This window comes from Chlamydomonas reinhardtii, chromosome 14 (assembly GCF_000002595.2).
Source record: "Chlamydomonas reinhardtii strain CC-503 cw92 mt+ chromosome 14, whole genome shotgun sequence".
NCBI lineage: Eukaryota > Viridiplantae > Chlorophyta > Chlorophyceae > Chlamydomonadales > Chlamydomonadaceae > Chlamydomonas > Chlamydomonas reinhardtii.
In genome coordinates, this window is record NC_057017.1 from 3,258,204 (window position 1) to 3,283,466 (window position 25,263).

The following is a 25,263-nucleotide window of genomic DNA, read 5'->3' on the forward strand; positions in this document are numbered from 1 at the left end:
GTGTTAATGCCTATTGCATGTAAATAGGTGGCAGGGAAAATTCGGGCGGAGCGAGAAGTGCCTTCGCACGTCCATGGACAATTGACTTTCGCGAGGTTGCCCGAAAAGCAAGCCATGGCTTTGCGCAGTATGACTTCTGTACGTCGTAAATGTGCTACAAAGACACAGCAGACGGCGAGCCGTCATAAAGAGCCTGTCACCGTTGTCCATTTCTGTAGCGGCTCGCTCTCACGCCTCTTTCTTCCTGGTCCGAGCGCAACCCCCAGTGGACGCGTCCGGACCAGCCATGGCACCGAAGCGGCGCCGAGACGAAGCTGAGAAGGCGGAGGATGAGAAAGGTGGGGGAGCGATGACCCGCCAGCGCCCGTCCGCTCATCACAGCCCCTCCGCAGCCGCTCGCAATCTGCATGCTGCCAAGCTGTCGCAAGACTGGTAGAGGGGCGCACAACGTGTCGAGGCTTTGCGTTGCTTGGCATCTGGTCACGCATCTGCTTTCCTTTACTATTCCCCGCAGACCACACAACGTCGACCAAATGCGGTCTAGCTGGACTTCTGTCTGAGAAGATAGAAGCCGATGGCGTGGCGGTCACGCGCGAGGAAAGCCTCGCTGCCGTTGACTTCTTGGTCGCGGCCCTCACCAGGCTGCGCTTTGAGGCGCTGTGCCTGCTAGGGCTGGTAGCGGTCCGCATGTGCGAGGACGCACGGCGAGAAGGTCAAGGCCTGCAGCCGCACTGCGCAACGTGTCGCCGGCTTCGGAAGACGGAGCTGGTGGAGGACGACACGACACGACACGCGGCGATCTGCGCTGTGTCGGTGTGTGACCTCACCGAGCAGGGCCGGAAAAGGGGCCGGCCGTCCAAGCGGGACCAGCATCCTGAGGACGACCTGTTCCGGCACGTCTGCGAGGAGCACTTCCCGCGCGACGAGGAGGCCGCGGGTGCTCGCGTCAACAGGTCGGGCTTGACTCCCTTCCTGCCGCCGTTGTCGAAGGGCGTGTTTACCAACGTCAAGAACCACTACGCCGCAAACTTCGCAGCCTGGCTGGCGCGCAGCTTTCGCTGCCGCATCGACGACGAGCTTCGCGAGGTGGGGCAGGCGGAGGTGGGGCAGGCGGAGGTGGGGCAGGCGGAGGTGGGGCAGGCGGAGGTGGGGCAGGCGGAGGCCGAAGGAAGCGGCGCCTTTACTAACAAAAGTTTTTCTCCTTTCCCACGTTCCATGTCCCGCAGCTCCGTACTCCAGCCACCAAAAAGCTGGACAAGCTGGCATGGAGCATGGCGCATGCCGTGCTCTACGACGGCGAGTTAGAGCAGCCGCGCTGGTGGGTGGGTTGGGCCCAGGGCGCCGCCGCGCAAGCCGCGGGCGCGGCGGCTGCGGCGGCGGCACAGGGCGCCGGCCCTGCGGGCGGGGCCGCCGCCGCGCAAGCCGCGGGCGCGGCGGCTGCGGCGGCGGCACATGGCGCCGGCCCTGCGGGCGGGGCCGCCGCCGCGCAAGCCTGGACCGCCCTCGTTGACTACGTCAACGCCCAGCGTGCGTCGAAAAGGGCCGCAGAGCTGTTGTTGCGGGAGGTCAAGGGGACGCAGGCCACGTACAAGAAGGCCAGCACGCGGCACATGGAATGGGCCGCGGAGATTCTCGCAGGCCTTGAGGCACGCCGCGATCAGCTGGGGGCGCAGGTGCAGCAACTGACGCAGGCGCAGCCGTTGACGCGAGAGGACACGCAGCGGCTTGCGTCCTTGCGCCGGGAACTGCATCGCGCACGTCCGTTCACGCTGACCCCCAGCCCCTCCTTCGCGCCGATCTATGTGCCCCTTGACAACACGTCCATGGCCCGCCTTCCTGGGCTGCTGCCCACCCTGGCAAGGCGCCATGGCGAGGTCTTCGCCGGTGCAGGCGCGGGCGCCGTGGCACCCTCCTCGTTTGTCCAGGCCGCGTTTGGCGGCGGGGGCATGCAGTCGTCTGCCACGCTGAACGCCGTCGGCTGGGGCCTGTTCCAGCTCGGGGGTGTGACCTCCCGCAACGCCCCCTTCGCCAATTACATCACCACGGACGGGGTGGCCTGCAGCGTGGCGCGAGAAGCGCACAACAAGCCGCTGGCCAACTTGAAGCCGGCGACCGCGCCCGCCGATGCGGGGGAGCTGTGCACCCTGGAGGAGATGAAGGCCACGCAGATCATCGGTGTGGACCCGTGCGGGGGAGGGAATTGGTTCATGGCAGCACGGTCTCCGCTGTACCAGCCAGGGCCCTGGGCTTGGGAGGGTGTCGGGGAGGGTGTCGGCCCTGCCCAGCGCTACCTGCTCGAGCTGCACGACAAGCAGCTGGATGAGGAGTTGTTCCCTGGGCAGCTGCCGCCGGAGCCGCGTCGCAGGCGCAAGGGCGTCAGGCGCAAGGGGGGCGGGCGTAAGGGGGGCCACCGCCGGAAGCAATCTAAGCACTGGCAGCCGCGAGCCAGGACAGCGCGGCGGCGGCGCCAGAAGCGGGGCCGATTCCATATGAGCATGGGCCACTGGCGGCACATGTCAGGCCTGGAACGACTCCAGCCAAACCGCCCACAGCTTGCGCCAGCCCTGCAGGCGTACATCGGCGGCATCCCCACGGCGGCGACCGCGTCGGCGGCCCGGTTTGAAGAGCGCCTGCGCTACCTCTTCGCCAGTGGGGCGGCAGGGCAGGCGGCGGGGCAAGCGGCGGGGCAGGCGGCGGGGCAAGCGGCGGGGCAGGCGGCGGGGCAGGCGGCGGGGCAGGCAGAGGCGGGGCAGGCAGAGGCGGGGCAGGCAGAGGCGGGGCCCCGGGGCGCGGTGCACGTGCTGTGGCACTACCACTTCTCCGCCTTCCGCCGAAAGCGCTGGGCTGCGTTCATCCAGCGCGACCGCGCGCTCCACCGCGTCGCCAAGCAGCTCACGGGCGGCAGGCCCAAGGAAGAGGTGGTGGTGGGGTGGGGTTCGTGGGCCTTCCAGGGAGGGAAGGGCGGCTCCCCCATCTCCGTCAGGGGCGGGCGCGCGCCGACGGGGCGGCTCATCAAGCTGCTCCGTAAGCGCTACGCCAAGCATGTGTTCATCATCGATGAATACAAGACCTCCAAGGTGGGTGGGTTGAGTGGGATTGCAATTGCTGGTGGGTGGGTGGGCCGCTGGGTTTATGCCTGGCTTTAGCGGAAGCCCTTGTGTGGCCCCCCTCCCTCCCACCCTCCCGACCATGCAGACCTGCTACAACTGCGGGTGTCAGGAGATGGCCATCAAGCGGCTTGGGGGGCTGAAGGAGGGGCAGCGGCCCTGGTCGGTCAAAGTCTGCAACGACTGCTTGACGACCTGGGTGAGGACCGTGCATGTGCGGGGACGGCTGGGCACTGGGGACGGATTGATTGACAGGTTGACGGCTGAGACAGCTCATGTGCGCTCTCTTCTTCCTCCCCGTTCCCCATCCCCAGAACCGCGACGTCTCCGCCGCCAACGTGATCCGTGTGCTCCTCCTGCTGAAGCTGATGGGCTTCGAGCGGCCGACCAAGCTGCAGCGGCCGCCATGGCCGCCGGCGGCGGCGGGGCCGGGCTGAGAGCCTGAACGGCGCTAGCAGGGCGTGGGGCTGAGGGTGCACGTGTTGATTGGCGGCGAGTGACGTGACTAGTTTGTTAGCTGCGGGTTAGCACGGACTGTGCACCCCACCCAACCGGCCACGTCCGGATTTGCGGGGATGCCAAAGGCCCCCAACATAGAGGCGTGTGCTTAGTAGGCGCCCGCGTCAAGGTGGCTGGGTTGATAATGACCCGGGATCAGCCCTTTTCCTGCCATAAGGCAGCCACCTTCTTGTTCTGGTCTGATTCTATCCGGTACCGCATGTCGTGTAGTTTCCACGCCGGTTGTGTGGCGCATCGGTGTTTGTTCGACAGTTTGCATAGGGAGTCCAGCCGAGTTGGGCGCAACGGGCTTACGGCCCTTGGCGGTACATATCGTTACCAAGGAGTCGGGTTCCCAGGAGGGGTTACGTTGCCTGAGCCCAAGAGGGGGAGGGGAGCCGACAAATGACGTGATGTGGGGCATTGGGAAGTAAGCAGTACTGGCATGTACGCACTCGTGGTCTGTGCGCCGACCGTGCCGTACCGCGTTTCGCAAGGTGGCAGCGGTTAAGGAATCATCTTGCCGTACACAGCAACATGCGTGTGTACCGGATGAGGTGAGCTGGCACCGTGTGCAAGGTCCGGCTGCGCCACAATGTAATGGCGCGGTGCCTGCAGGAAGCGACCCGCGATGCCTGCGAGATGAAAAGCAGTGTAGCTGATCACCGTATTGGGGCGGGGAATGTTACGTTGCAAGGAGGGACAGTCCGGGGCCACCTCCGGCGCAACGCCAAACAATCGGGGGGCCATCACGCTATGCAGTGTGCTAGCAAATCCGGCGAGGGGCGGGGGCAGGACCGCAAGACTGCAAGCTACAACTGCAGAGCCGTAGTGCCGTACAGCACAGCAAGTCTGCAAGCGGCGCTAGCCAGTTTCAACTCCTGTCAAGGCAGCAGGCTGTATGCGTGCGAGGGGATCGGGGGCGTTCACGTTTGCTAGCGGCGGTGCAGTCAGCAAGGCCAGGGGAGGCGTGTGTGCAGACGCGCGACACACTGACACCTGTACCAGAACGCTGGCCGGAAAGGTCTTAAATGAATGTCCATGGCTAATCCGGGCTGGGTAGTGATTATGGCTCTCTCTGTCAAAGGCCATGTGTTCATCCTTGGCACACCGCCAGCCTTATAGAGTGATTGTTGAACATCCCCAAATTACTGAGTACTGTGCATTGTGTTCGTTCAGCGTCGAGCGCGCATAATGCATGGCACAGTTCTTTCTTAATGAAAGGGCCAGAGAGCGTCACTCCAACGCCTTGCGCAGTCGCCACCGACCGGCATTCGACCCGCCGTCCCACAACCGCCCCACAGCACCCTCCTGCTCCCGACTCCCACACAGCTCCGACTCCCACAACATCCGCATCCCATCAGGTCCGGCACCCATCCTGCGGCCAACCTGCGCTTCGCCCCGCCCCACACTGATTCAACCGAACAAACGGGGGGACCCCGCCGCTCAAGCCCATGCAAAAACACCGTCACACACGCTGCAGCTAGCATGGGTGCACGCACGCACGCACCAGCGCTGTGTTAGCGCACAGGGACGTCATAGTCCGCGTAGCCAGGAGCCTCACGCGTATCCATCGCCCGCCCCGGCCCCCCTTCCACAGCTTGCAAGGATACCTCGAATGCTAAACGAGGCGTGTAATTGAAAACACGAATGGAACTGAATTGTTCAAACTCCCCTTGTGAGCGTGCCTTGTGAGCCCCCATGCAGCTAGCGCTCCCGTGCCGTTCCAGCGTGCTGCTGGCGCGCTACTGCCGTTCCGTTCCCGTCCGCAGTACACGTCTGCAGCCCGTGCCAGCAGTACACACGGGCACACGGCAGAAGCCGGCGCTAGCAGACCAGACCAGTCTGCAGCAGCCCGGAAAGCAACCTTCACACGGCTCACATGCAGCAGCCTATACGCCAGCTACCGCACCCATCACACCCGGCAGCCGCCGCCGCCGCAGCCGCAGCCGCTGCACTGTCCTGGCGCCGGCCGACCGCCGCATGGTTGTGGCTCCAGTGCCGCAGCGCATTCACACCCGCACGGCCTCCAGGGGCCACGCAGCCACACCCAGCCACCTGACACGCACTGACGCACCTCCCATTCCCTTCCCCAACGCCCCACCGCATCCAGCCCAGATCCACATCCTGAATCCCTCACCCAAATCCAGCTTGAGATCCAAATCCAGGCAAAGCTGTCCAGTCGTGACTTCCTTTCCTGCTTCTGCTCCTCCTCCCTCCTCCTCCTCGTCCTCCGTTCTTTCAGTTACTTGGCGCCCGACGGCGAGGCAGCCGCCGCCGCCAGAGCTGCCGCGTTGAGCGGGTTGTCGGGCGCCTTCTGCCACGTCTTCCACAACATGTCCTTGTACTGCAATGGGCAATGGCAAAGGTATGTAGACGTAAGCAAAGCCGCCCGCAACTAATGCGATGACGAAGGGGGCGGGGACTGTAGAGCAAGGCAAAGGCGTGTCCGCGCTCACACGACCCATTCATCTTCATTTCCCCCGCTCCCTCCCGCCAACCGCCAAACCCCTTCCCACTCCCCGCATAAACTCGTGCACTCCCTCCATTTCGTTAATGTTGCAACCCCCTTCCCCACTCCCCCACTTCCCCACTCGCTTTTGCAGCTGCAGTTCTCCTCGCTACGCGACTGTTTCCTTACGGAATTGGTTCAACGTTATCCCCCACTTCCCCGCCCTGTTCCCCATATTTAAACCTTGCAATCTCCCACTCCCTCCCCGCACCTGCGACATCTTGAGCCCAGGCTTCTCCTCCTTGAGCTGCGGCAGCATGCGCTCCTCGTACGCCTTCCAGGCAGCCTTCATGCGCCTGTGATGGGAGGTTGGGGGGGGGGGGGCGGGGATTGGGGGACATGTGTGTGGGTGTGTGCGCGCGCGCATGTAGCTCATTTCGTCCAATCCCTGCTTCTCTCCCTCCCCCGCTCCCTCTCCAGTCTCCACCCATCTCCATCACTTCTCGGGGTGCTTCCCCCGCCCCTACCCCCGCCCCCCCCCTCTCACTTCTCGGGGTGCTTCTCCCTCCCCCTTCCTCCCTCCCTCCCTCCCTCCCTCCACCCAGCCCCCCGCCCTCACTTCTCGGGGTGCTTCTCCTGCTCCTCCTCCTTGACGGTGAGCACCTTGAGCGCCGCGTCCACGCCGCGCGCGTCCACGCCCTCAATGCCGCGGTTGATGTTCTCCGTCTCCACCTGTGTCGGGAGGTGTGTGTAAAGGGAGCATAAGGATTGCGTTACAGAGTACGTGTGTAGGGGTGTGTCTGTATGTGTGTGCGTGTGTGTGTGCGTGTGTGTATGGGTGTGCGTGAGGCCTCCTATCCTGTCCTGCATCCTCGTGTCTCTGGACGCGGGCATACCGTACATTGGGCACGACGGGGTTCTCGGTGTTTCCTCGCATCCCGAAGTGAGCTTCCCCCCCCCCGCACCCCCTCGCGCGTTGCCTGGACCTTGGTTTAGTTGGGTTTGGAATGGATTACCCCTTCTGACCCCCCGGGTACTGCAGTCTTCAGTGCGTCCTGTACCGCGTTTTCAACTATCTTTGATAACCCCCACATGGTTTAAGCTTGCATGTCCCCAATGGTATACTTTGCGGACCCCCCCCCTCCCTTCCCCTTCCCCCAACCCCGCTCCAACACCTCCCACCTGCCGCGCGTACTGGTCTGCGCTCAGCTCGCGGCGGCTGGCCATGTCGCGCTCCGCCGCCTCCGCCGCCTTGAGCTGGTCCTCGAACTCGCGCTGCTGCTGCAGCTGGTAGTGCGTCACCTGCAGGCGACAGCAGGAGGAGGAGTGACATGGTGGTGGTGGAATGGTGGATAAATGGTGATGGTGGTGGTGCTGGTGGTGGTGGTGGTGGTGGTGGTGGTGGTGATGATGACGATGGTGGTGATTACGGTCCAGGATTCAGGATCCAAAGAAGAGAACAGGTGCGCAGGGTCAAAGGGACAGGTCGGCAGAGTGCCACGGCGGCGTGCCACTGGCCCCCAAATCCCCCCCCACACACACAAACCCGCCAAAACACACACGCCACGCCCTCTCCCCAGCCCCCACCCCCAAACCCCCCAACCCCCCCAACCCCCCGCGCACCTTCGACGAGCCGGCCTTCTCCGCGCGCGCCTTGGTCTTGGCGAGTTCCTCCAGCTCCGCATCCGCCAACCGCTTCGCTTCCGCCTTCTTAGCCGCCAGCTCGGCCTTTTTCTTCTCCTCCTCCTCACGCTTTTTGGCCGCCTTGCTCTTGTCGTTCTCGCCTTGGGCCGACCAGTAGGCGTCCTGCGTTTTGGGGGTGGGGGAGGGTGTTGGGGGGAGAGGTTGTAACCACCAGCCCAACCTGGGGTCACAATCATGACTACGGTAGCTAAGGAAGTGGTAGGGGTGAAGGATTATGTGTGTGCGCGTGTGTGTAGTGTGCGTGTTTTGGTGCGATAGGTTGGTGTGTGTTGCTAGGCACATGAGGTGCGGGACAGGGGGTGAGCGGGTGGGTTATGTGCCCAAGCCCAACAAGTCTTGGGGGAGCTGGGAGGGCGCCGTGTGGAGGCTGCGCTGGGGTTGTGCCGCCCCTCAATGGGGCAGGACCGCAAACAATGGGGCGGCTAAGGGGCCTGGGGGGCTAGTGTGTGGTTGTGTAGCGTCTCGGTGGGGCAGCACTGGGCGTGTGGTACGTGTGCTGGCGTGGCAGAGGGTGGGCGCATGAGAGAGAGCCCGGGAGGCTGTTGCCGCGACCTTCCCCGGCTCCCGGCCTGGCATCTTGCCCACGCCTATTCTTATTAACAAAGACGGGGGATGCGGCGGGGAGAAAGCAAGCATTGTGCCAGCTCCCCCGCTGATGGACCTGCCAGGTCGACACGCTTACCTCGGCGTCCTTCTGGGCCTTCACCTTGGCCTGGGACTTCTTGCTCTCGTCCCGTTCCAACTTTGCCTCCTTACGCTCCATCTTGCCCATGGTTGCCGGGGCTAACGCGAGCCGAGGCTCGCGGAGACAGCTAGGGAATTGCGGGGAGGTGGTTGTGACGCGAGCGGTGGGCCTCGGGGAAGCTACCGCCGAGACAGGCCCGTGTAGAACCTAGTGTCCTAGTGATATTTGAGCAGCCCACTTGTGAGGTATGGGCTTCAGAAGTCAGCTTCACAAAAGAGAGTGGGGCTAACGGCGGCCAAAGGCGTGTCGATGCGCTCGCCGTGAAGAAGTAAGGATAAAGAAATATGTTTTGGTGGCAAGCAGAAACGGCAGTGATCACCGCTGGAGCCTTGCCGCGTCGCCGAGTGCCGAAGCTTCTGACGAAAACACGGCTGCGCTGTCACAGACAATGTCAGGGATCGTAGCACTAATTATGTCAAGGCAGCGATCGCAATACTGCCGATATACGACTGGGGGCATGGAAATAGACGAGGGAACGGCCCGATGAATGAAGCGACTCATGATGGTCTGTCTAAGCGCGACAGCTTGCATAAATTTCAGCTCCACACGCAACTTAGCTCCTGTTGCCCTTTGTTCACTAAGTTTAAAGCAAGCAACACAAGTCATGGGTGGCGAGGACGGTGGCCGTGGAGGCAAGCGGAAGCAAGGCGGACGCGGAGGTGGAGGAGGCCGTGGTGGTGGTGGTGGTGGCAGTGGAGGCGAGGGTGGTGGACAGCCCAACAAGAAGGCCAAGTACTATGCGGTGAGAATGGGTTTAGTGCATGCGCAACTCGGCGGCGCGGAACCCTTGTTGCTGCGTCGTCTCAAGAGTATCGCGAGTGTGATTGGCTTTGCAACAGCCCATGAGCATGTTCGACGGCTTGCCGCGGCGCAGGCTGTCGAATTTAGGCGGGCGGGGACCGCCCTGTGCAACACCTCCGTCGCCCCGCTACCTCGCCCCTTGCGCAATCCTCCCTCCCACTTGCCACCCCTGTCTGCTGTCGCGTCGAAAGACACACGTCACCACCCGCTCCTTCCGTCCGCTCGCCTCACCCACCACCACGGCCACCACCACCTCACAACCCTCACCCCACCTCTCCCCACCGCACCGCTCCTCCCAACCTCTCCCCGCCCTACCTCGCCTTTCATCCCACCTCTCACGCAGCAATCTCGCGGCTCGGGTCAGGCCGTGCCTCTGGGCACGCCCCTGGGCATGCTGGTGACCTGCGACGCGGGCCGCGAGGACCGGGCCGGCGATGAGGCCACGGCGCTGATTGAGGAGGTAGGTGGGAGAGAGGGGGGAGGGGAAAGAGAGGAAGGGGGAGAGGCAGAGAGGGGAAGGGGAGGAGAGGGGGACGGAAAGGGAGGGGGAGAAAGGGGGAGGAGCGGGAGGGGGAGAGCGAAGGAGGAGGATGGTACGGGAAAGAGTAAAGGGAAAGCCGCACTGAAGCGGGTGGAGGACTGGCGGCCCCGGCCCTGCCCGGCCTGGCCCAGAGAGGTTGGGAGTCGGTGGCGAGGGTGGGAGTCGATGTGGGTGCGGGGGTCGGTGTGGGTGCGGGAATCAATGCGGCTGCAGAACTGCAGTGTTGTGTGCAGAAGCTGAATGGTACAGGCAAACGGGGGCGGAGGCGGAGCCATGGGGGCAGGGGGCTCTGCCGTGGACCAAGAGACGGTCAAGCTGCATGCTTGTCAGCCCCTCATTTGCACACAGCATTTGTCATACCGAGGCGCCATAGCAGCTGCACCAGGAACGCGTGCCGGGCGTGCCGGGCGTGCATGAGGATGCCGTACTGTCGCTGCGCTCTGTTGGCTTCGACATGGCGTCAGCAACCCCCAAATTTCCCGCTGCCCTCTCGGTTCCTGTGCAATCCTACGCACGCGCACACACACGTGCCGTCAGCAGCCCCCTTTAACCCGTCCGTCTGCCCGCCCGCCACGTCATGAGCATTACCATTCCTTCCTATTACACATATGCACACATCCTTACCTTGAACGCTTTTCCAATATACTCGCAGCACTACGACAAGCTGTGCACGGGAGAGGCGGCGGCGGAGGCAGCCGCCGCGGCGGCCGCCGGCGGCACCGGCAAGCGCGGCCGCGCCGCCCGGCGGGACAAGGCGGCGGCGGCGACGGCGGCAGGCGGCGGCGGCGGAGCCGCGGCCGAGGCGGAGCCTGAGGCGAAGAAGGAGAAGGAGGAGGCGAAGGAGGAGGCGAAGAAGGAGGAGGGCTCGGGGGGTGCGGTTGACATTGCGGCGATGCTTGCGGCGGAGGTGGCGGAGCTCAAGGAGAGCAAGAAGACAGCGAGGTTCCGGGTTCACCAAACAGGTGTGTATATGTGTGTGTGCGTGTGTGTGTGTGTGTGCGCGTGATCGCTGGGTACCATGCAGTTCGTGCCTAGTGCATTGCGTGCGGGCGCGTGTGCGTACCGCATGCGGCCGCTCCGAGGGCCGTCCAAGCGCATGGCTCTCCGCGGCATTTGATGATGCAACTCTCGGGCGCGAGCTTGGTTTGGTATTGGTAACCCCAAGTCTGCCATGTGACGTGTGGTGTCATGAGGTGATTCCGCACTGCTTCACTGGTGGCTTTTGCGCCGACGGTCACCGGATGGAATTGTCGGATGTCACTGCTTAAAACCCTCTCTCCGTGCAACCCGCAACCCACAACCCCCTTCTCCATGCAACCCACAACCCGCAACCCACAACCCGCAGGCGTCAAGGGCGTAATCTTCATCGTGTTCCCGCAACAGCCGCCGCCGGGTGGGTGGGTTGGTGGGTTGGTGGTTGTGGTGCGGCGGTTGCTGGGCGCCGCAATAGGCTACTGTTCGGGTCGTACGTGGTGCCTGGCTGAGGCATGTGGTCTGGTGCCTCGGGCTTCAACACTTCGACCCAGATGTATGGGCACAAGGGAATGAAACGCGCGGGGAAATGTGTGTGCGTCCGTGTGTAAGCGTGTATGTGTAAAAAACAAATTGAAGGCCGCCCGGACGGCGTCAGAGTTACTTACGTCCGTGTGTGTGTGTATGTGTGTGCAGGCGCGCCCACGCCCTTCCAAGTGGCCATGGCAATCGGGCGGGAGGCGGAGGAGCGCAAGCAGGTGCGTGGTCTGGTCTGGCAGCAGTCCGATGATGGTCTGGTCTGGCAGCGAGGTCTGGTGGCGGGCTGTCCAGTCCCCTACTTGAATTGGGGCCGCCTGTGTAGGCACTGCGTAGCGGAGATATTTCGCCATGACATCGGGGCGGGACGGAACGGGGTGCAGCGGGGCAGAGCCGCCAGCTGTGCTGTGCGCCGCCTGTGTTGCGCACCAGCCGCACTCCACGCCCCGCCTCCCATCCCATCACGCACGTCCATCTCACTCCACCACCCGCGCCTGCATCCCACCACCTGCACAACAATCCCGCTCACCTTCACGCCAACCCAACTCAACTCTCTCCATTCCCTCCACACGCACCTCATGCGCCCCTGTTGCTGCTTACATAGACAGACACACAGTCACAGTCACACACACACCACACACACACGCACACACACACACACACACACACACACGCACACACGCAGGTGCGCGGGCGGCACATCGTGCGCTTCCTGCCCGTCACGCACGCCTCGTACGCCAACCTGGAGGAGATGGCGCGGGAGGCGCCCAAGCTGCTGGCAGGGCACTTCCCCGAGGGTGAGGACAGGGCAGAGGAGGGGGAGGGGAGAAGGGAGGGTGGAGAGGGAGGAGATGGGAGGGGAAGAGAGCTGTGCGTGTGCGTGTGCGTGTGCTGCTGGCAGGGCACTTCCTCGAGGGTGGGGACAGGGCGGACGGAGGGGGAGGGGAGAAGGGAGGGGAGGGAAAGAGAGCTGTGCGTGTGCGTGTGCGTGTGCTGCTGGCAGGGCACTTCCCCGTGGGTAGGGAGAGGATGAGGGAGGGGTAGGTGTAGGGAGGGGCGGGGAGGGAAAGAGAGCTGTGTGTGTGCATGTGCTGCTGGCAGGGCAATTCCCCGAGGGTGAGGAGGGGGGAGGGGGTGGCGGGGGAGGTTGTGTTTTGATGTGCATGCACAACAGAACGAGCGCGCGCGTGCGGAACTATGTGTGTGTATTGCCAAGTAGCAATGCCTTGTACTCCGCTCCCCCCAACAACTTCGTCTGCAGTCTTCAGTGCATCGTGTACCGCTTTTCCAAAGATCCTTGCAACCCCCAACGACCCCCCCCCACACACACACACACCGGCAGGCGAGGACGCGGCCCCCGTGGAGTTCGCGGTGGAGTACGAGCACCGGTCCAGCGAGGGCTTCGAGCGCATCAAGGTGAGAGGGGGAGAGAGCGACCGGGGGGCGGCGGGGGGGGGGGGGTCACATTCATGAATATTTAAGGCAGGGGGGTTACAGTAATAATATATCCGAAGGGGATGAGCGCATCAAGGCATGAGGGGGAGAGGGCGGCCTGGAGGGAAGTGGGGCTTTGAGCGAGTTAGGTGAGATGGGGCGAGAGCGGCGTGGAGGGGGGGCTTTGAGCGCATGATGGCAAGAGGGGGAAAGAGCGGCCTAGAGGGAGAGGGGGCTCGAGCGCATGACGGCAAGAGGGGGAGCGAGCGGCTTGAGGGAAGAGGGGGGGTGGGGGGCTTGAGCGCATGAAGGCAAGAGGTGAAGAGGCCGAGAGGGTGGGGAAGCGGGTTATTTGACCGAGCCCAACGAACGTAAGTCCCAGGGAACTGGCAATGGGAATCGAAGGGGGGGCTTGAGCGCGTGGAGACAAGCAATCATTGGACAGGGACGGTTACAAACTGGCGAGGTGCACTGGGAGGGGGGGTGTAGTTAATTCCAAACCCACATGAACCAAGACAGTCTCAAGCAGGAGGGGGCCTGCGTCGTGATATGCGGGAGGGGGCGTTGCGGGAGTGTGTGTAGCATCACAGGAGGGCTGTTGCTCCTGCACCACCGCCGTTTGCTTTGCTGCTGCCCGGCCCCATATCCGGCGCGCCACCTACGGCGCCTATTGAGCCGACATCGCCTTCCGCCCTTCCTAGGCTCTCCCTCGCGACTCCCACCCGACACATGACACTCGCGATAGCTGGTCGTTGCTCCACGTCAGCTTGGTTTCCCTCCCATGCAATGTGCTGACGATGTACGGCATACGGTCATCGGTACGGCGCGCGCCGCCGCATCGTGTCGCCGTGACAACATCATATTTCCCTGCCATGCGTTGTGCCGTACTTGCTCCTGGGCATCACAGGTCATCGACATCTTCACCGGCCTCATAAAATGCCCGCCGCACAAGGTGAGGCGGGCGGGGACCGCCTGTGATATTTGGGGGACACCTGGTGTTTCCTATTCCTTCCTGACGTTTCCTTGTGTGTCCGTGTGCCTGTGTGTGTCGGGGCGTGTACAAAGACTATGCGATTTCTTTCTTTCTTTCTTTCACACATGCACTGCAGGTGAACCTGTCGGCGCCGCACAAGACCATCCTAGTGCAGCTCATCCGCAACGGCGCCGCCATGAGCGTGGTGGACTGCTACAAGGTACGTACGTACTTGTGTGGGTGTGTGGGTGCGTGTGTTAATAAGAAAACAAAAGCCCGCGCAACGACTGGCGGGTGCGTATGTGTGAGAGGGGGGTTTGTGGTTGTAGATATACCAGCCCCATGGAACGAAACCGAGCCAAGGGGGGGGGGTTAGGTGCCCGAGCTCAGCGAAGAAAGGCCCATGGGAGGTTTACTCCAATTCCAAAGAAACCAATGCCCAGGACCAGCCCAACCAGAGCGCGGAGGAGGTTTGGAGAGGGGGGGTTAGGAGGCAAGCACATGGGGAGGGGGCCTATGGTGTGTGTTTGTGCGAGGTCTGATCACAAGCAGGAGCAATGCTGTCGTGGCACGTGCGCCCCGATCCTGCCAGTGGCCGCGCTCGGCGCCGTGCATGCATGCCCTCCGCGCCTGCCCCACATCCTCAATTGCCCCGATTGCGCAGTTTGCGCTGCTTGCGCTGTTATCCCACAAATCGGATCCAGAAGAAACAAACTCCTATTGCATCGCGGATCTTGATCAAACTCATAATCCGGAATCCCGGATCTGAAACAGGACATCGCCAAGTTCAACGTCCGCAAGTTGGCGGAGGTGCCGGAGGAGGGCGCCGAGGACAAGAAGAAGCAGCAGGCGTCAGCGGACAAGAAGAAGAGCGAGGAGGCGAAGGAGGCGGCGGCGGTGGCGGCTGGGGAGGGCAAGGAGGAGGCGAAGGAGGGCGCGAAGGAGGCGTAGAGGGCGCAGGGTTGATGTGAACGTATCACGCATGTAGGACTTCGAGGCGGAGTGTTCGCAGCTTGAAGGTGTTACCATGCGAATACAATGCAGAGTGCGGGCCGAAGGAGGGGCCGGCGGTGGCGTATGGGTGGGATCAAAGGCCCTGCAGCTATCAGCTATTGGCCCCGGCGTGTGATGGGACAGTGGTAAGGCAAGTTGGTAAAGTCCCGTAGGGTGCAGCTGATTCCCAGAACCCAACAAATGGCATACAATTGGCAGCGGCAGGGCAGGAGTGCGCGGCTGGTCGAACGCCGGAGTTACTGTACCGACGAGTTGCTGGCTGGCTGGAAATTTGCTGACGCGCATTCCTCACGCTCCGGGCGCCCGGCTATGGCCCGGGCGCTGGCCTGCGTGTGCCGGGGCGACGGAAGAGCAGGGGCAGCAGGCTAAGCAGGGCATGTTTGCCGACATTAACCGGCCATTAAGAACGTTTTCTAGACATTCCCCCCTGTCGTCTCCGACAGCGCTCGTATCTTACGAAGGCAGGGGCGGCGTCAGTGGCCGAATTCCTTAAAATGGCTTCGTTTAGTTGACGAAACAGGCTGCCGCCGCTTCGTTCACCCCCAAAATTTTTCCGGGGGCTCCGCCCCCGACCCGCACGATGTCGACACCGACACGACACGCCCACTCCTCCCCTGCTTCCTGCCGACCCAACCTCACTCTCCCGCCAGGGAAAAAACTGTCTCCCGCCGTCAACACCCATAGATACAGCCCTTTGAGCCTTCTTACCATATGCCACACAGGTTTCGCCGTGGAGTAGCCGCTGGAACCCCCTGTCCTTGGCCAAAAGTGGCCGAAATCCCAAAAATGTCTTCGTCTGTTTGCCGAAAGACCCCCCAAGATCCCGTGCGTTTTGGCCGAAATTCCAAGTCAATATCAAAAAATTCGTCCGCCAGAGGCCTTTTTGGGCAAATTTCGTTCCGAACGAAGGAAGATACGAGCACTGGGAGACTCTCCGAGTCTAAGGCCTGAAGCCGCACATGAAGATATTGCATGGCCAAGGTGAATGGAGCGGCGGAGTCCCCTTGGGAGTCCCCAGTGAATAAGACGGGATAGCACGACAGCAACTTGCATGGTAACGGCTTGCACACGCGTCACGCGTCAGCTTTTCCCGGGGCCGGGGTTCCTTCAGCCGCCTGCTCCATTCCTTGGCGCCCAGCCTCACACGCTGTTCGCTACGGGACTACGCCAACCGGCCTCTTACCCTTCGGGTGCTGGGACTGTCCCCTCTGTAACATCCGCATTCTTACCCTGCAACATCGCGCCCAGCCTCACGGCATGCTGTGACGTGCCCACACAGGACGAGCGGCATCGGCTGGAGTACTAGTTGGCGAGGGCATTGTAGTGTCTTGCGCGAGCTGACCGGGGGAGACGGACATTTGCCGTCGGGGGCCGAGCCCAGGCGCCGACACGTTCAGGGTGTGCCGCAGATTCCATGCAAAATGCACACCGTGACTACTTAAATTGCGAAGTCAGGTCCGCGCGGGCACTGTATTTCACATGCTTTCACATAGTGTTTAATGCAAGGCAGCGCCGCAGTCGTGGAACTGCAGGCCAAAACGACAAGACCTTTTTGGGACCAGCTGCGTCAATACTTCTTGTTTGCGGCTTAATATTATTAATCAACTAATGTCTTGAGTTATCCTAGCAGTAACGCATGGCCACGGAAGAGCCCTCCAATTCAGCGCCCAGGCTTGATTCGCCTCCGGCGCCCTATTTAGAAAGGCGTAGTGTCACGTTCCGGGAACGTGACACCGTTCACTTGATAATGGCTGACGGTAGGTGTGATAGAGGACTCTGCGATTAGCATATGTACTGCTCGTGTCTCGCGCGTGCCCCGCCTTCCTTCCCCGCGCGCCAAGACGCGCGGTCCCCGCTTTCCGCGCGCTTCTGACAGACCCCGGCTCCAAGGTCAGACCCGCAGGAGTTACCAAACAAACTTCACTAAGCTGCACACCCCGGTATTTACGACCCCCGCTGCCGCTAACAGGCTCATGCACCACGCATGAGGCGCCGCTTCAGCCGGCGACCCCCGCCAGCCCTGGGAACGCCCTGGCAGCGGCAATGCCGCGTCCGCCGACACAGCCACCACCACCACCCGCCGACGCGGCCATTGGGGAAAGCTCCGGCGGAGAGCAACAGCCGCCGCGCAAGCTGACGTTGTATGGTCGCCTGAAGAAAGCAGCCAAGGACCTCAAGCACGAGGTGCGCTGCTGCGAACCCTACACGTGCATGGCGCTGAGCCATAGACACAAGGGCCGCGCTGCTAAAGGCAGTGAAGCGTTGAAGGGCAAGCGGAGGCTGTGGCCAGCTCAGCACGGGGCACGAAGCCGCGCCATAGCCTCAGGGACCGGTCTACGAAAGGTGTACTAGCCTGCGCAGCTGGAGGCTGCTCAGGGGCTCCTGGAGGCAGTGATGGCAGTGAGCCTCTGCCCCGCATGGCACGGGGCTCACGCGCGAGCACGCAATCATTGAACGTCCCGGAACTAAAACACCAGACCAGTAACGCAACATGTATGCGCCAAGTAACAGCCACCTGACACCATCTCGCACCCTGCCCAACATGTACACACAGGTGTTGGCCATCTACTATGCCATGCACGACCCCCGCACGCCCTGGCTTCCCAAGGCCATCGCCTTCGTGATCCTGGCTTACGCGCTCAGGTGAGGGGTGGGTTGGGGCTTGTGAGGGCGAAGCCAGGATGTGAGGTGGGGCATGGCTACCCGCCTGCATTGCGACCGCTATGCGGGGGCTCAAGAGTCGGTGGGTGCTGGCAACTCCAAGCTACTCCAAGCTGGGAGGGGTGGCTGCTGAAGTTGTTATGCCTGGCTGCCCTAGCTCTGCCCAAGCTGCAGCCGCCTGCCAAGCTTTCTCCGGCGACGTATGCGTGTGTTCGCACAGCGCTACATTACTACGAGCCGATTCCCCATGTATGCTGTGACGCCATCGCCTGTCTCCAACCTTCCCACGGTGTTTCCTCCTGCTTCCTCCCCCCTCCCACCCAGTCCTCTGGACCTCATCCCCGACTTCATCCCAATCCTGGGAATCATCGATGACCTCATCCTACTGCCCGCGCTGCTCTGGGTGCGTGAGTGCAGTATGACACTACGGCGCTACGTAGCACTGCGTTGGGCAAGGAGGGGACGGGGAATGGACTCGGGAGGGTTGGGCCCACCTGCCCACCTGCCCACCACACGCAAGCCAGTGAGGGACGAGCGCAGCGCAGCGCCTGTTGTGCTGCACTGTGAACTGCTTTCTCTGCAATGGTAGAGCATGTACTGGATACTGGTGGGAGAGGACTGACCGCGCTGCTCCACGCCCCGCATGTCACACCACGCCTCACCCACCCACACACACCAACCCCCCAACCCCCGCCCCCCACCGCCACTCAATATTTTCACACGCGATGCGCCGCAGCTGGCTATTTGGCTGCTGCCGCACGGCGTCATGGACGAGGCGAGGCAGCGCGCTCACGTGGAGCCGTTCCGCCCGGGGCGCAACTGGCTTGTGCGTGTGTACGGCGTGTGTTAAAAAACGAAACGAAAGCCCGCCTAGACACAGTTTGTGTGTGTGTGTGTGTGTGTGTGTGTGTGTGTGTGTATGCGTGCGTGCTTGCGCGTGTGAGCCTGTGCGCATGCAAACGGGTGCGTGTGTACATACTCGAGGGCAGGGCATGGACAGGGGCCCCCCCCTTAGGGCTTCCCCCGCCGAGCGCTGCCCCCTACCCCATACCCCCAACCGTCACCCAACAGTTACCCGGCCGACACCTAACCGTTATCCAACCGTTACCCAACTGTCACCAACACGCGCAACCCCAGGTGGCGACCTTCATCGCGGGCATGTGGGTTGCCTGCCTGGAGTGGCTGCTGTGGTTCCTGATCAACCGCTACGGCAACGCCGTCCTGCGGCAGTACCAGCTAGAAGCTATGGTTGGGCTCGGTGTAGTCTGCGCCATCGCTTTCTGGGTCTGGTTGGCGGGCAAGGTCCGAAAAGAGCGGAAAAAGCAGATCCAGGCGAATCGTACGGCGGTGCTGGCCAAGGCCGCGGACGAGCGCGAGGCGGCGGCCGCCGCCGCGGCGGCGGCGGCAATGGCGGAGGCGGCGGCGGCGCCACATGCTGACGTGGACTTTGAGGCGGCTCTGGCGGGCACGGCGGAGCAAGGGCGCAAGCGTGCGGCGGGCGGTGGTGGTGGCGGCGGCGGGGATGATGACTTAAGCCGGCCGCTGCTGGCGGATGAGGCGGTGGCAGGGGATGAGCGGGTGTGAGAGCAGGGCTGCGTAGGCTGCGGTGGTGGTGGTGGTGGTGGTGGTGGTGGCGGCGGTGGAGGTGGTGGTGGTGGCGGCGGTGGAGGTGGTGGTGGGGGTGGTGGTGGGGGTGGTGGTGGTGGTGGGCTACTGGGCTGAACCCGGCACCTGCTGGCTGCGGCAGCTGGTGCTACTACCGTGTTAGGCAGCGTAGACAGGCAAGGCAGCGAGGCACGGAGCTGCGTGGCGTGCGGGTTCCACGCAGCGGTTGCGGTGCGGCCTGGAGGTCAGAGCGGCTTGGGGCTTGGAATGCTGCTTGCGGCAGGATATGTGTTGGTGTGGCGCCGAGGCATGGGCTGCAATTGCCGCGGCGGTGGCGGCGGCGGCGGCGGCGGGGTTCGGGGCGGCGGCATGTTCGGCGGGTGGTAGGGTTGCGGCGGCGGCGGACTGATGCAGCTGCTGCTGTGGGTGGAGGGCGCAGGAGGGCGCCGTGTGGCGTGAGGGCGCCAGGCCACGGCGAGGAGTAAGCTGCAAAGCTATAGTGACTATGTGAATCGTCCGTGATGCAGGACCGGTCGGCAGGAATGGAACAAAGTTACCCATGACCCGCTCAAAATCGTTGCGGCGGCAGGGGGGGAGCGATCCATGACGTATGTGTATCAGTGTATGTGTCCTTTGTTCCCGTCACCTGCGTCGTGTTCCAAGCGCTCTTTCCTACGCTCGTCGGCGCACGCTGCGTCGCTGCCACCAGGGCCGACACCCGGTCTGCCAGCCGGTGCGAGTGATTGGTCAATGCGGCCAGGCCTCGCCGGATGGGGGCCAGGCGCAAGAGACGGCACGGCAAGGAATGCATGAATCCGAGCGGGCGCTTCGCCAGGCGAAGTCGCGATCGCGCGAAGGGTATTCAGCGCTGCCGCCACATCGGCATTGGGTCCTGTTAAGCTGTAAGAGACGGTAGTCCCGACATACCTTGCAAATTATCGCCATCACAACGCACGCTGGCGGTTAGCAACAGTCAGTGCCCGGCCATATCAGCAGGCACGCACCGGCACATCACCTTCCTGCCACCCACACTGCCACACGCGCCATGGGCCAACAGACGCCCAACTCATCCATCCACGCATCTCTCCACACTTGACAGGCCGACGCTTGCAGCGGTCCGAGCGGCCAGACAATTACCCTGCCCAACGCTGTCCAATGACGCTGTAGCTGCAGCACTGCCTCCTAGTTAGGACGCCCCTGTCAAAGTCCTTGTTGGCGCGTGAAACCCGTAACTGCTGACCGTTGACACTGGCACAAAAGAAGACACACGCACGGCAATGGCGCCGTGGGTCCGACTCCCCAGTCAAATCCCAGGGTCCACGCCTCCTCAAAATCCCAATGTGCCTTGTTGATAGAATATGTCGCGCCTGACACTATACCAGCGAGCAGACCTTCGGCCCCACTCGGTCACTAGCCCCCAAAGCCCCTACAGTCGTCTGCCTTCGCACCCTACCCAGCATTGTATGATCGGAACGCTGCCAGTGACAGAAGCAAAGCTAGGCTGGCTGGCCCACCCCATTCCCCAAACCCAACAAGCCGCGCTGGCCCCACGCCGGATGCAGCGCGGCGCGCTGCACCTGAAAAAAGCCCGCACGAGTTCAAGCTCGTGCATCAGTGTGTTTGAGCCCAGCCCAGCCCGCCCGCAACACCCGCCTTGCCCTGACATAGCCGGCGAAACCAAGGCCCCCAAAACACGACGCGCGACGCACCCCCGGCCCCCACCCCAGAAAACAATGATGCCCCACCCCAGTCCACACTCCTGCCGACACACGCACGCCCCCCACCGAGCACGGCAGGCATTCAGGCCTGATGCTAGCTTGCGGCTTCGTCCGCGCCACCCTCACAGTCGATGACGTGCGCCGCATGCGCATGCCGCCTTGTTGCCAGAGCCAACTTGCAGCGCCAGCCTGAGGCCTCCGGCCCGAGGCCGCCAGCCCAAGGCCTCCGGCCCGAGGCCTCCGGCTTCCGCACCTCGCGGGCCCACAGTCCAACTCCAGGCGCCCAGCCCCGGCACCACGGCTGCAGCGTCGAGGCCCCGGGCCCCGGCCCCGTGCCGGCACCCGGGCCTCCCCGTGTACGCACCGAGCTGACCTGACGGCACTGGGGGTGGGGCCGCTCAACTGACGGCCCCCGCCCAATCATGGTGTGCCGCTCGCGCCAAGCCCGCAATGAGTAGTAGCCCCACTGCAAGCTGCGGTTGGCTGCCGTCTCCGCCGCGGCCCCCCAGGCGCCCAGCGCCTCACAACCGCTGAGCCACGCCTCGGCGGCTGCGGCTGCGGCTGCAGCCGCGGCAGCACCCGACCGCCCGCGCCGCGCCTGCTGCTACCCCGCCGACTCCTGCTGCGCCCCTCCACGCTCCCGCTCCACTTCCACAGCTCCCGTTGACCAACTTCCAAGCCCACAAGACCGGCAAGTCAGAGCTGCCACCGCCCATTCTTCCTTGCGCCGCCGCCTTGCGCCATGCGCCACACTCCTGCTGCCCCGGGCGTCATCAAGCCGTGCGCGCGGCCACTGGCTATAAACGCCGCAATCAGGCCCGCGCCGCTGTGCAGGCGCCGCTGAGCAGGCGCCGCTGCGCTGCTTATGAGAAGAAGGGCACGTCGAAGCCCATGCCCGCCGCCAGCATGAGCAGGCCGACCATGATGGCGATGGCGGAGGCGATTGTGGACAGGTGCTTCTGCAGCCAGGGCTGCTCCTTGATCAGCGCCTGGCTGGTGGTGCCTGTGGGGGTGGGGGACAACCAGGGGGAGGGGGGTTAACCGTTCATGTGGAGGACGGATTGATTGGATCACACGTATCAAGTGCCGGCGTCCGTCCCTTCGGGGGTGCGAAGGAGGCAGTCAAGGAGCAGGTAGAGGCTGTAGGCACGCCCGACCGCGTTCAGGGCCTGTGGGCAGCCGGGCATCCACGCCCAAACCCGCACCTGCACAACTGCACAACTGCACTTGCACTTGCACCCGCACCTGCACCCGCACCCGCACCCGCACCCGCACCTGCACCCGCACCCCCTGTCCTGTTCCCAAATCAAGTACCCTCCAACCCGGACCCCTCCCAACCAGCCAGCCACCCACCGATCAGCAGCGTGTAGCCGCCCATGGCCGACACGGTGCCGATCACGAACATGGAGCAGTACGCCACCGCCGCCAGCTTGGTGGGCAGCGCCAAGGCCGGGATCACCACAAACAGCGCGTCCGGCTGCAGCCCGTACACGATGCCTGTACAGACGTAGGGGCACACATGTGCGTGCGTGTGTGCGTGTGTGTTGTGACAAGGAGTGCGCGTAGGTAGCAGATGCGATCATGGTTTTTGCTGTGTAATGATGGGCGCATATGATGGCACGTCTGAGCGGTCGGTCCGCGGTGTGACGAGCAGGCACCCAACCAAGTGCGCATGACGCCGCTTGTGATTCCTGGCCCCTTCATGCGGCTGCTTTGCGGCCTCCAGCCCCCGGGCCCCGGCCCCCCGGCCCCCGGCCCGGACTGACCTGTGGCGTAGGTGGCGAAACCCGCCTTGAGGCCCGACTGCGCCGACTTGCCCCCCGCCACGGAGCCGCCGCCTGTGGGGGTTCCAGCGTGGGGTTCCAGGCATCGCCAGTCACAAGAGACAATTGCGCGTTCCCTTTCCTTGTGCTTTCCAAGCACCACACATGCACGTGCACACCCGCACACCCACGCAGCCACGCACAGCCACACAGCCACGCACGTGCGCTCACCCGCCAGCGCCAGGTTGACTGCCGCCGCCTCCTCCTCGCCGTGGCCGTGGCCCTCGCCCTCCTTGGCCTCGAAGAACGACTCGTAGATGCCCATGAGGCCAATGGCGATGAGCGTGAGCGGCACCACGGTGCCCGCCCACTTGTCCAGGAAGGGCACAAAGTCGTGGAAGCGCTCCTGTGTGAGGCGGCGCGGCGAGTTTGAGACGGGTGGATTGGCATGGTTTGAATACGGCGATGTTACTACGGCGTGGCCGGGGATGTGTAAGTGGCTTTGCGTAGCTGCTGGGTGTGGTGTTGTGTGCGGGAAACACACGATAGCAGTCGGCCCGGCCGCGCTTCAGCCTCCGGAGCGTCCGTGCTATTCAATGTGCGCCAGCGCCCCCCACCACAGCCCTCCTGTCAGGCCCCGTGCTGTCATATGTTCCGTGACTCAAGGGCCCCAGCCCTCGCCCGCCCGGTCACACGCCCGTGTCCAGTGCGGTCGCGCCTCAACGGCCACAAACAGCGGCGCAGCGATACGATCGCGGCCTTGCGTGCGCCACAAATACACACCGTCACACGTCGCACGCCAGGCGCGCCGTGACGCAACCACCAGCGCCGCATTGTCTTCATCCCCCAACACCAGTGCGGCTCCAGCACGGCTGCTCCAAGGCCCCCGCGCTGCACAACCCCTCCCGACATTGCCCCTGCCCCTTGCCCCTGCCCCTTGCCCCTGCCTCTGTCCGGAGAACGTTCAGAGAGGCCTCGTGGCAAGAGCTCTTCTGACTCGATTCGTCTTCGGACAGTCGTGTTCAGTCGACTCTCGAGTGCTTTCTCAACGGATAGCGCTTCTTAATTGATTCAATTCCTGCGTATCCTTTGTGATACGCGCCGGAATACTGTGGCATGCTTATGCTCTCGTGGCGTATGTGTGCTGCAGTTTCAATTAAAGGCAGCTACCTGGTTGATCCTGCCAGTCCTTGCACAGCCACCGTACAGCCCCCGTCGCCAGGCCGTCGCATGGAGTAGTACAAACACCAGTCCCTCACCTTGAGCACCACAAACACCAGCCCCTCACCTTGAGCACCACAAACACTAGGCCCAGGATCAGCTGGCCGGTGGAGTGGCCAAAGCCCCACAGCGCGCCCAGGGCCGAGGCGGCGAAGCGGTTGCGCCCGATGGTGAGCGGCGTCAGAGCCTGAGAGAGGATAACGATGGAGGTTTGGATGGAGATGTAGAGGGCGAGTTTGTAGGTGTGAGGTGAGGTGGGTCGAGGGTTGGATGGCAGGGGCGGCGGCGGCGGGTTCGCAGGGGAAGGGCTTCCAGGCATTTCAGTCCGGTGACGGCGGTAGAGGGAATCCGTCCATGTAAGAGGGGAGGGAAGCCGCAGGAACAATGGCTGTGGTCCCCGCATGCGTGCGTGTGCTGGGCTGTAGCTTCATGCAGCAGGGACGACGGTCGACCAGTCCCGCTGTGGGGGCTGCGGCTGCCCAGACAGCAAGCCTCGAAAGCAGGCCTCCCACTCCCGTAGAAGCCTAGATCCAAGGGGTCCTAAGCCACCCCTATCACATATGTCCATGTCGTTTCCCGTCTGCACTCGACCCACATCGTCGCGTGGCCGGGATCCCGAGGGCGGCGCGCCGCGGCGCCGCCGGTCCCCGCCGCACCCCTCGGCGGCTTCCCGCACCCGCCCTCCCCTGCCACCCGGCTCCCCGGCAGCCGCCACCCGCGCGCTGGTGCCGTCATTCTCACCGCCAAGTGGTCTGGCCCGCACAGCGTGTGGAGGAAGCCCGCTGCGAGGCCGGCCCAGGCGCTCTTAGCGGCGCTGGTGAGACCTGCGTGCGTGTTAAGGGCCGAGTTAAGTAAAGAGAAGTGCACGTCCAGAATCCGCTTCGCAAGACCTTGATAGTCCCCAATGCTATCCAGATTGATCCCAAGCACATGCGAGAGTAGCTCGAGTTGAATTTGCAGCAGCGCCGAACTCGCCTGTCGACTGGGCATCCACAGCCAACGCTGCCGACGCGAAAGGCGCTCCAGGCGCAGAGCCCCACGAAAGGAATGCATAGACAGCACAGAATGCCAGGCAACTGAAAGCAGTGCGGCATTTGCGCAGGGCCTCGAAAACACCCTGCGCAGAGCATGACTGCTGCTCCGGCTGGGGAAGCGTGGCAGCAACGCTCGCGGACGAGGCTGCAGAGACATCCGGCCTAACAGATGCTGAAAGATCAACTGCTGAGACGCCAGAAAGCCATCCGACAGACCGCGCGTGCAGCCTTGGCACAAGACACGCGGAGCGAGGAAGCGCCGCCTGCTGCGACGCAGCCGAAACCCTTCTGGGAGCAACACTGCTCCTAATCGCTAGCATGTCTGCTTTTCAGATTAGTTGCAGCTTGTGCAAGACCTCTGCTTGCCTCAGGTTGGTGCAAGGTTAGACCGGCAGCATTCGCTAACACAATTGAGAGGTAAAATTGGGAAACTAGATTTAACTCAATTGAGCAACTCAACTTGGGTGTGGTAAGGCAGAAGAT

The 25,263-nt window shown here is 63.3% G+C and overlaps 5 protein-coding genes across 5 annotated transcripts; 3 read left to right on the forward strand and 2 right to left on the reverse strand.

Annotated features, from left to right (window-relative positions):
• The first annotated feature begins 19 nt into the window (after nt 1-19).
• On the forward strand, nt 20-4,218 carry CHLRE_14g629464v5 (uncharacterized protein). The gene is made up of 5 exons (XM_043070354.1): nt 20-338; nt 515-1,131; nt 1,227-3,077; nt 3,196-3,306; nt 3,422-4,218. Exons 1-5 carry the CDS (start codon nt 287-289, stop codon nt 3,542-3,544), a joined length of 2,754 nt encoding a protein of 917 aa, XP_042917027.1. The 5' UTR covers nt 20-286; the 3' UTR covers nt 3,545-4,218.
• Nucleotides 4,219-4,617: 399 nt separating this feature from the next.
• Nucleotides 4,618-8,949, reverse strand: CHLRE_14g629500v5 (uncharacterized protein). The gene is made up of 6 exons (XM_043070355.1): nt 8,444-8,949; nt 7,681-7,863; nt 7,240-7,359; nt 6,677-6,789; nt 6,329-6,413; nt 4,618-5,952 (listed from the first exon to the last, which is right to left on the reverse strand). Exons 1-6 carry the CDS (start codon nt 8,531-8,533, stop codon nt 5,851-5,853), a joined length of 693 nt encoding a protein of 230 aa, XP_042917028.1. The 5' UTR covers nt 8,534-8,949; the 3' UTR covers nt 4,618-5,850.
• Nucleotides 8,950-9,049: 100 nt separating this feature from the next.
• CHLRE_14g629550v5 (uncharacterized protein) lies at nt 9,050-15,241 on the forward strand. The gene is made up of 10 exons (XM_043070356.1): nt 9,050-9,248; nt 9,651-9,767; nt 10,501-10,810; nt 11,194-11,241; nt 11,517-11,578; nt 12,043-12,154; nt 12,700-12,773; nt 13,699-13,743; nt 13,901-13,984; nt 14,539-15,241. The coding sequence occupies exons 1-10, from the start codon at nt 9,111-9,113 to the stop codon at nt 14,713-14,715; spliced, it is 1,167 nt and encodes a 388-aa protein (XP_042917029.1). The 5' UTR covers nt 9,050-9,110; the 3' UTR covers nt 14,716-15,241.
• Nucleotides 15,242-16,259: 1,018 nt separating this feature from the next.
• Nucleotides 16,260-19,891, forward strand: CHLRE_14g629600v5 (uncharacterized protein). Its single transcript, XM_043070357.1, has 6 exons — nt 16,260-16,535; nt 16,748-16,962; nt 17,333-17,421; nt 17,764-17,842; nt 18,176-18,265; nt 18,577-19,891. Exons 1-6 carry the CDS (start codon nt 16,526-16,528, stop codon nt 19,021-19,023), a joined length of 930 nt encoding a protein of 309 aa, XP_042917030.1. The 5' UTR covers nt 16,260-16,525; the 3' UTR covers nt 19,024-19,891.
• Nucleotides 19,892-19,893: 2 nt separating this feature from the next.
• On the reverse strand, nt 19,894-25,219 carry CHLRE_14g629650v5 (uncharacterized protein). The gene is made up of 7 exons (XM_043070358.1): nt 24,722-25,219; nt 24,488-24,570; nt 23,814-23,933; nt 22,757-22,931; nt 22,529-22,600; nt 22,116-22,259; nt 19,894-21,765 (listed from the first exon to the last, which is right to left on the reverse strand). Exons 1-7 carry the CDS (start codon nt 25,098-25,100, stop codon nt 21,626-21,628), a joined length of 1,113 nt encoding a protein of 370 aa, XP_042917031.1. The 5' UTR covers nt 25,101-25,219; the 3' UTR covers nt 19,894-21,625.
• Nucleotides 25,220-25,263: the final 44 nt, after the last annotated feature.

Coding starts and splice junctions, on each gene's coding strand:
- CHLRE_14g629650v5 (XM_043070358.1), bottom strand. CDS start 25,100: ATGCTAGCGATTAGGAGCAGTGTTGCTCCCAGAAGGGTTTCGGCTGCG. Junction 24,571..24,721: donor TGTGGATGCCCAGTCGACAG/GCGAGTTCGGCG, acceptor ACACGCACGCAG/GTCTCACCAGCGCCGCTAAG. Junction 22,601..22,756: donor AGTCAACCTGGCGCTGGCGG/GTGAGCGCACGT, acceptor GAACCCCCACAG/GCGGCGGCTCCGTGGCGGGG.
- CHLRE_14g629550v5 (XM_043070356.1), top strand. CDS start 9,111: ATGGGTGGCGAGGACGGTGGCCGTGGAGGCAAGCGGAAGCAAGGCGGA. Junction 11,579..12,042: donor AGGCGGAGGAGCGCAAGCAG/GTGCGTGGTCTG, acceptor GCACACACGCAG/GTGCGCGGGCGGCACATCGT. Junction 12,155..12,699: donor GGCAGGGCACTTCCCCGAGG/GTGAGGACAGGG, acceptor ACACACCGGCAG/GCGAGGACGCGGCCCCCGTG.
- CHLRE_14g629600v5 (XM_043070357.1), top strand. Junction 16,963..17,332: donor CCAAGGACCTCAAGCACGAG/GTGCGCTGCTGC, acceptor ATGTACACACAG/GTGTTGGCCATCTACTATGC. Junction 17,843..18,175: donor TACTGCCCGCGCTGCTCTGG/GTGCGTGAGTGC, acceptor GATGCGCCGCAG/CTGGCTATTTGGCTGCTGCC.
- CHLRE_14g629500v5 (XM_043070355.1), bottom strand. CDS start 8,533: ATGGGCAAGATGGAGCGTAAGGAGGCAAAGTTGGAACGGGACGAGAGC. Junction 6,790..7,239: donor CAGACCAGTACGCGCGGCAG/GTGGGAGGTGTT, acceptor CTCCCGACACAG/GTGGAGACGGAGAACATCAA. Junction 5,953..6,328: donor CTGGGCTCAAGATGTCGCAG/GTGCGGGGAGGG, acceptor TGCCCATTGCAG/TACAAGGACATGTTGTGGAA.
- CHLRE_14g629464v5 (XM_043070354.1), top strand. CDS start 287: ATGGCACCGAAGCGGCGCCGAGACGAAGCTGAGAAGGCGGAGGATGAG. Junction 339..514: donor GAAGGCGGAGGATGAGAAAG/GTGGGGGAGCGA, acceptor TATTCCCCGCAG/ACCACACAACGTCGACCAAA. Junction 3,307..3,421: donor ACGACTGCTTGACGACCTGG/GTGAGGACCGTG, acceptor CCCCATCCCCAG/AACCGCGACGTCTCCGCCGC.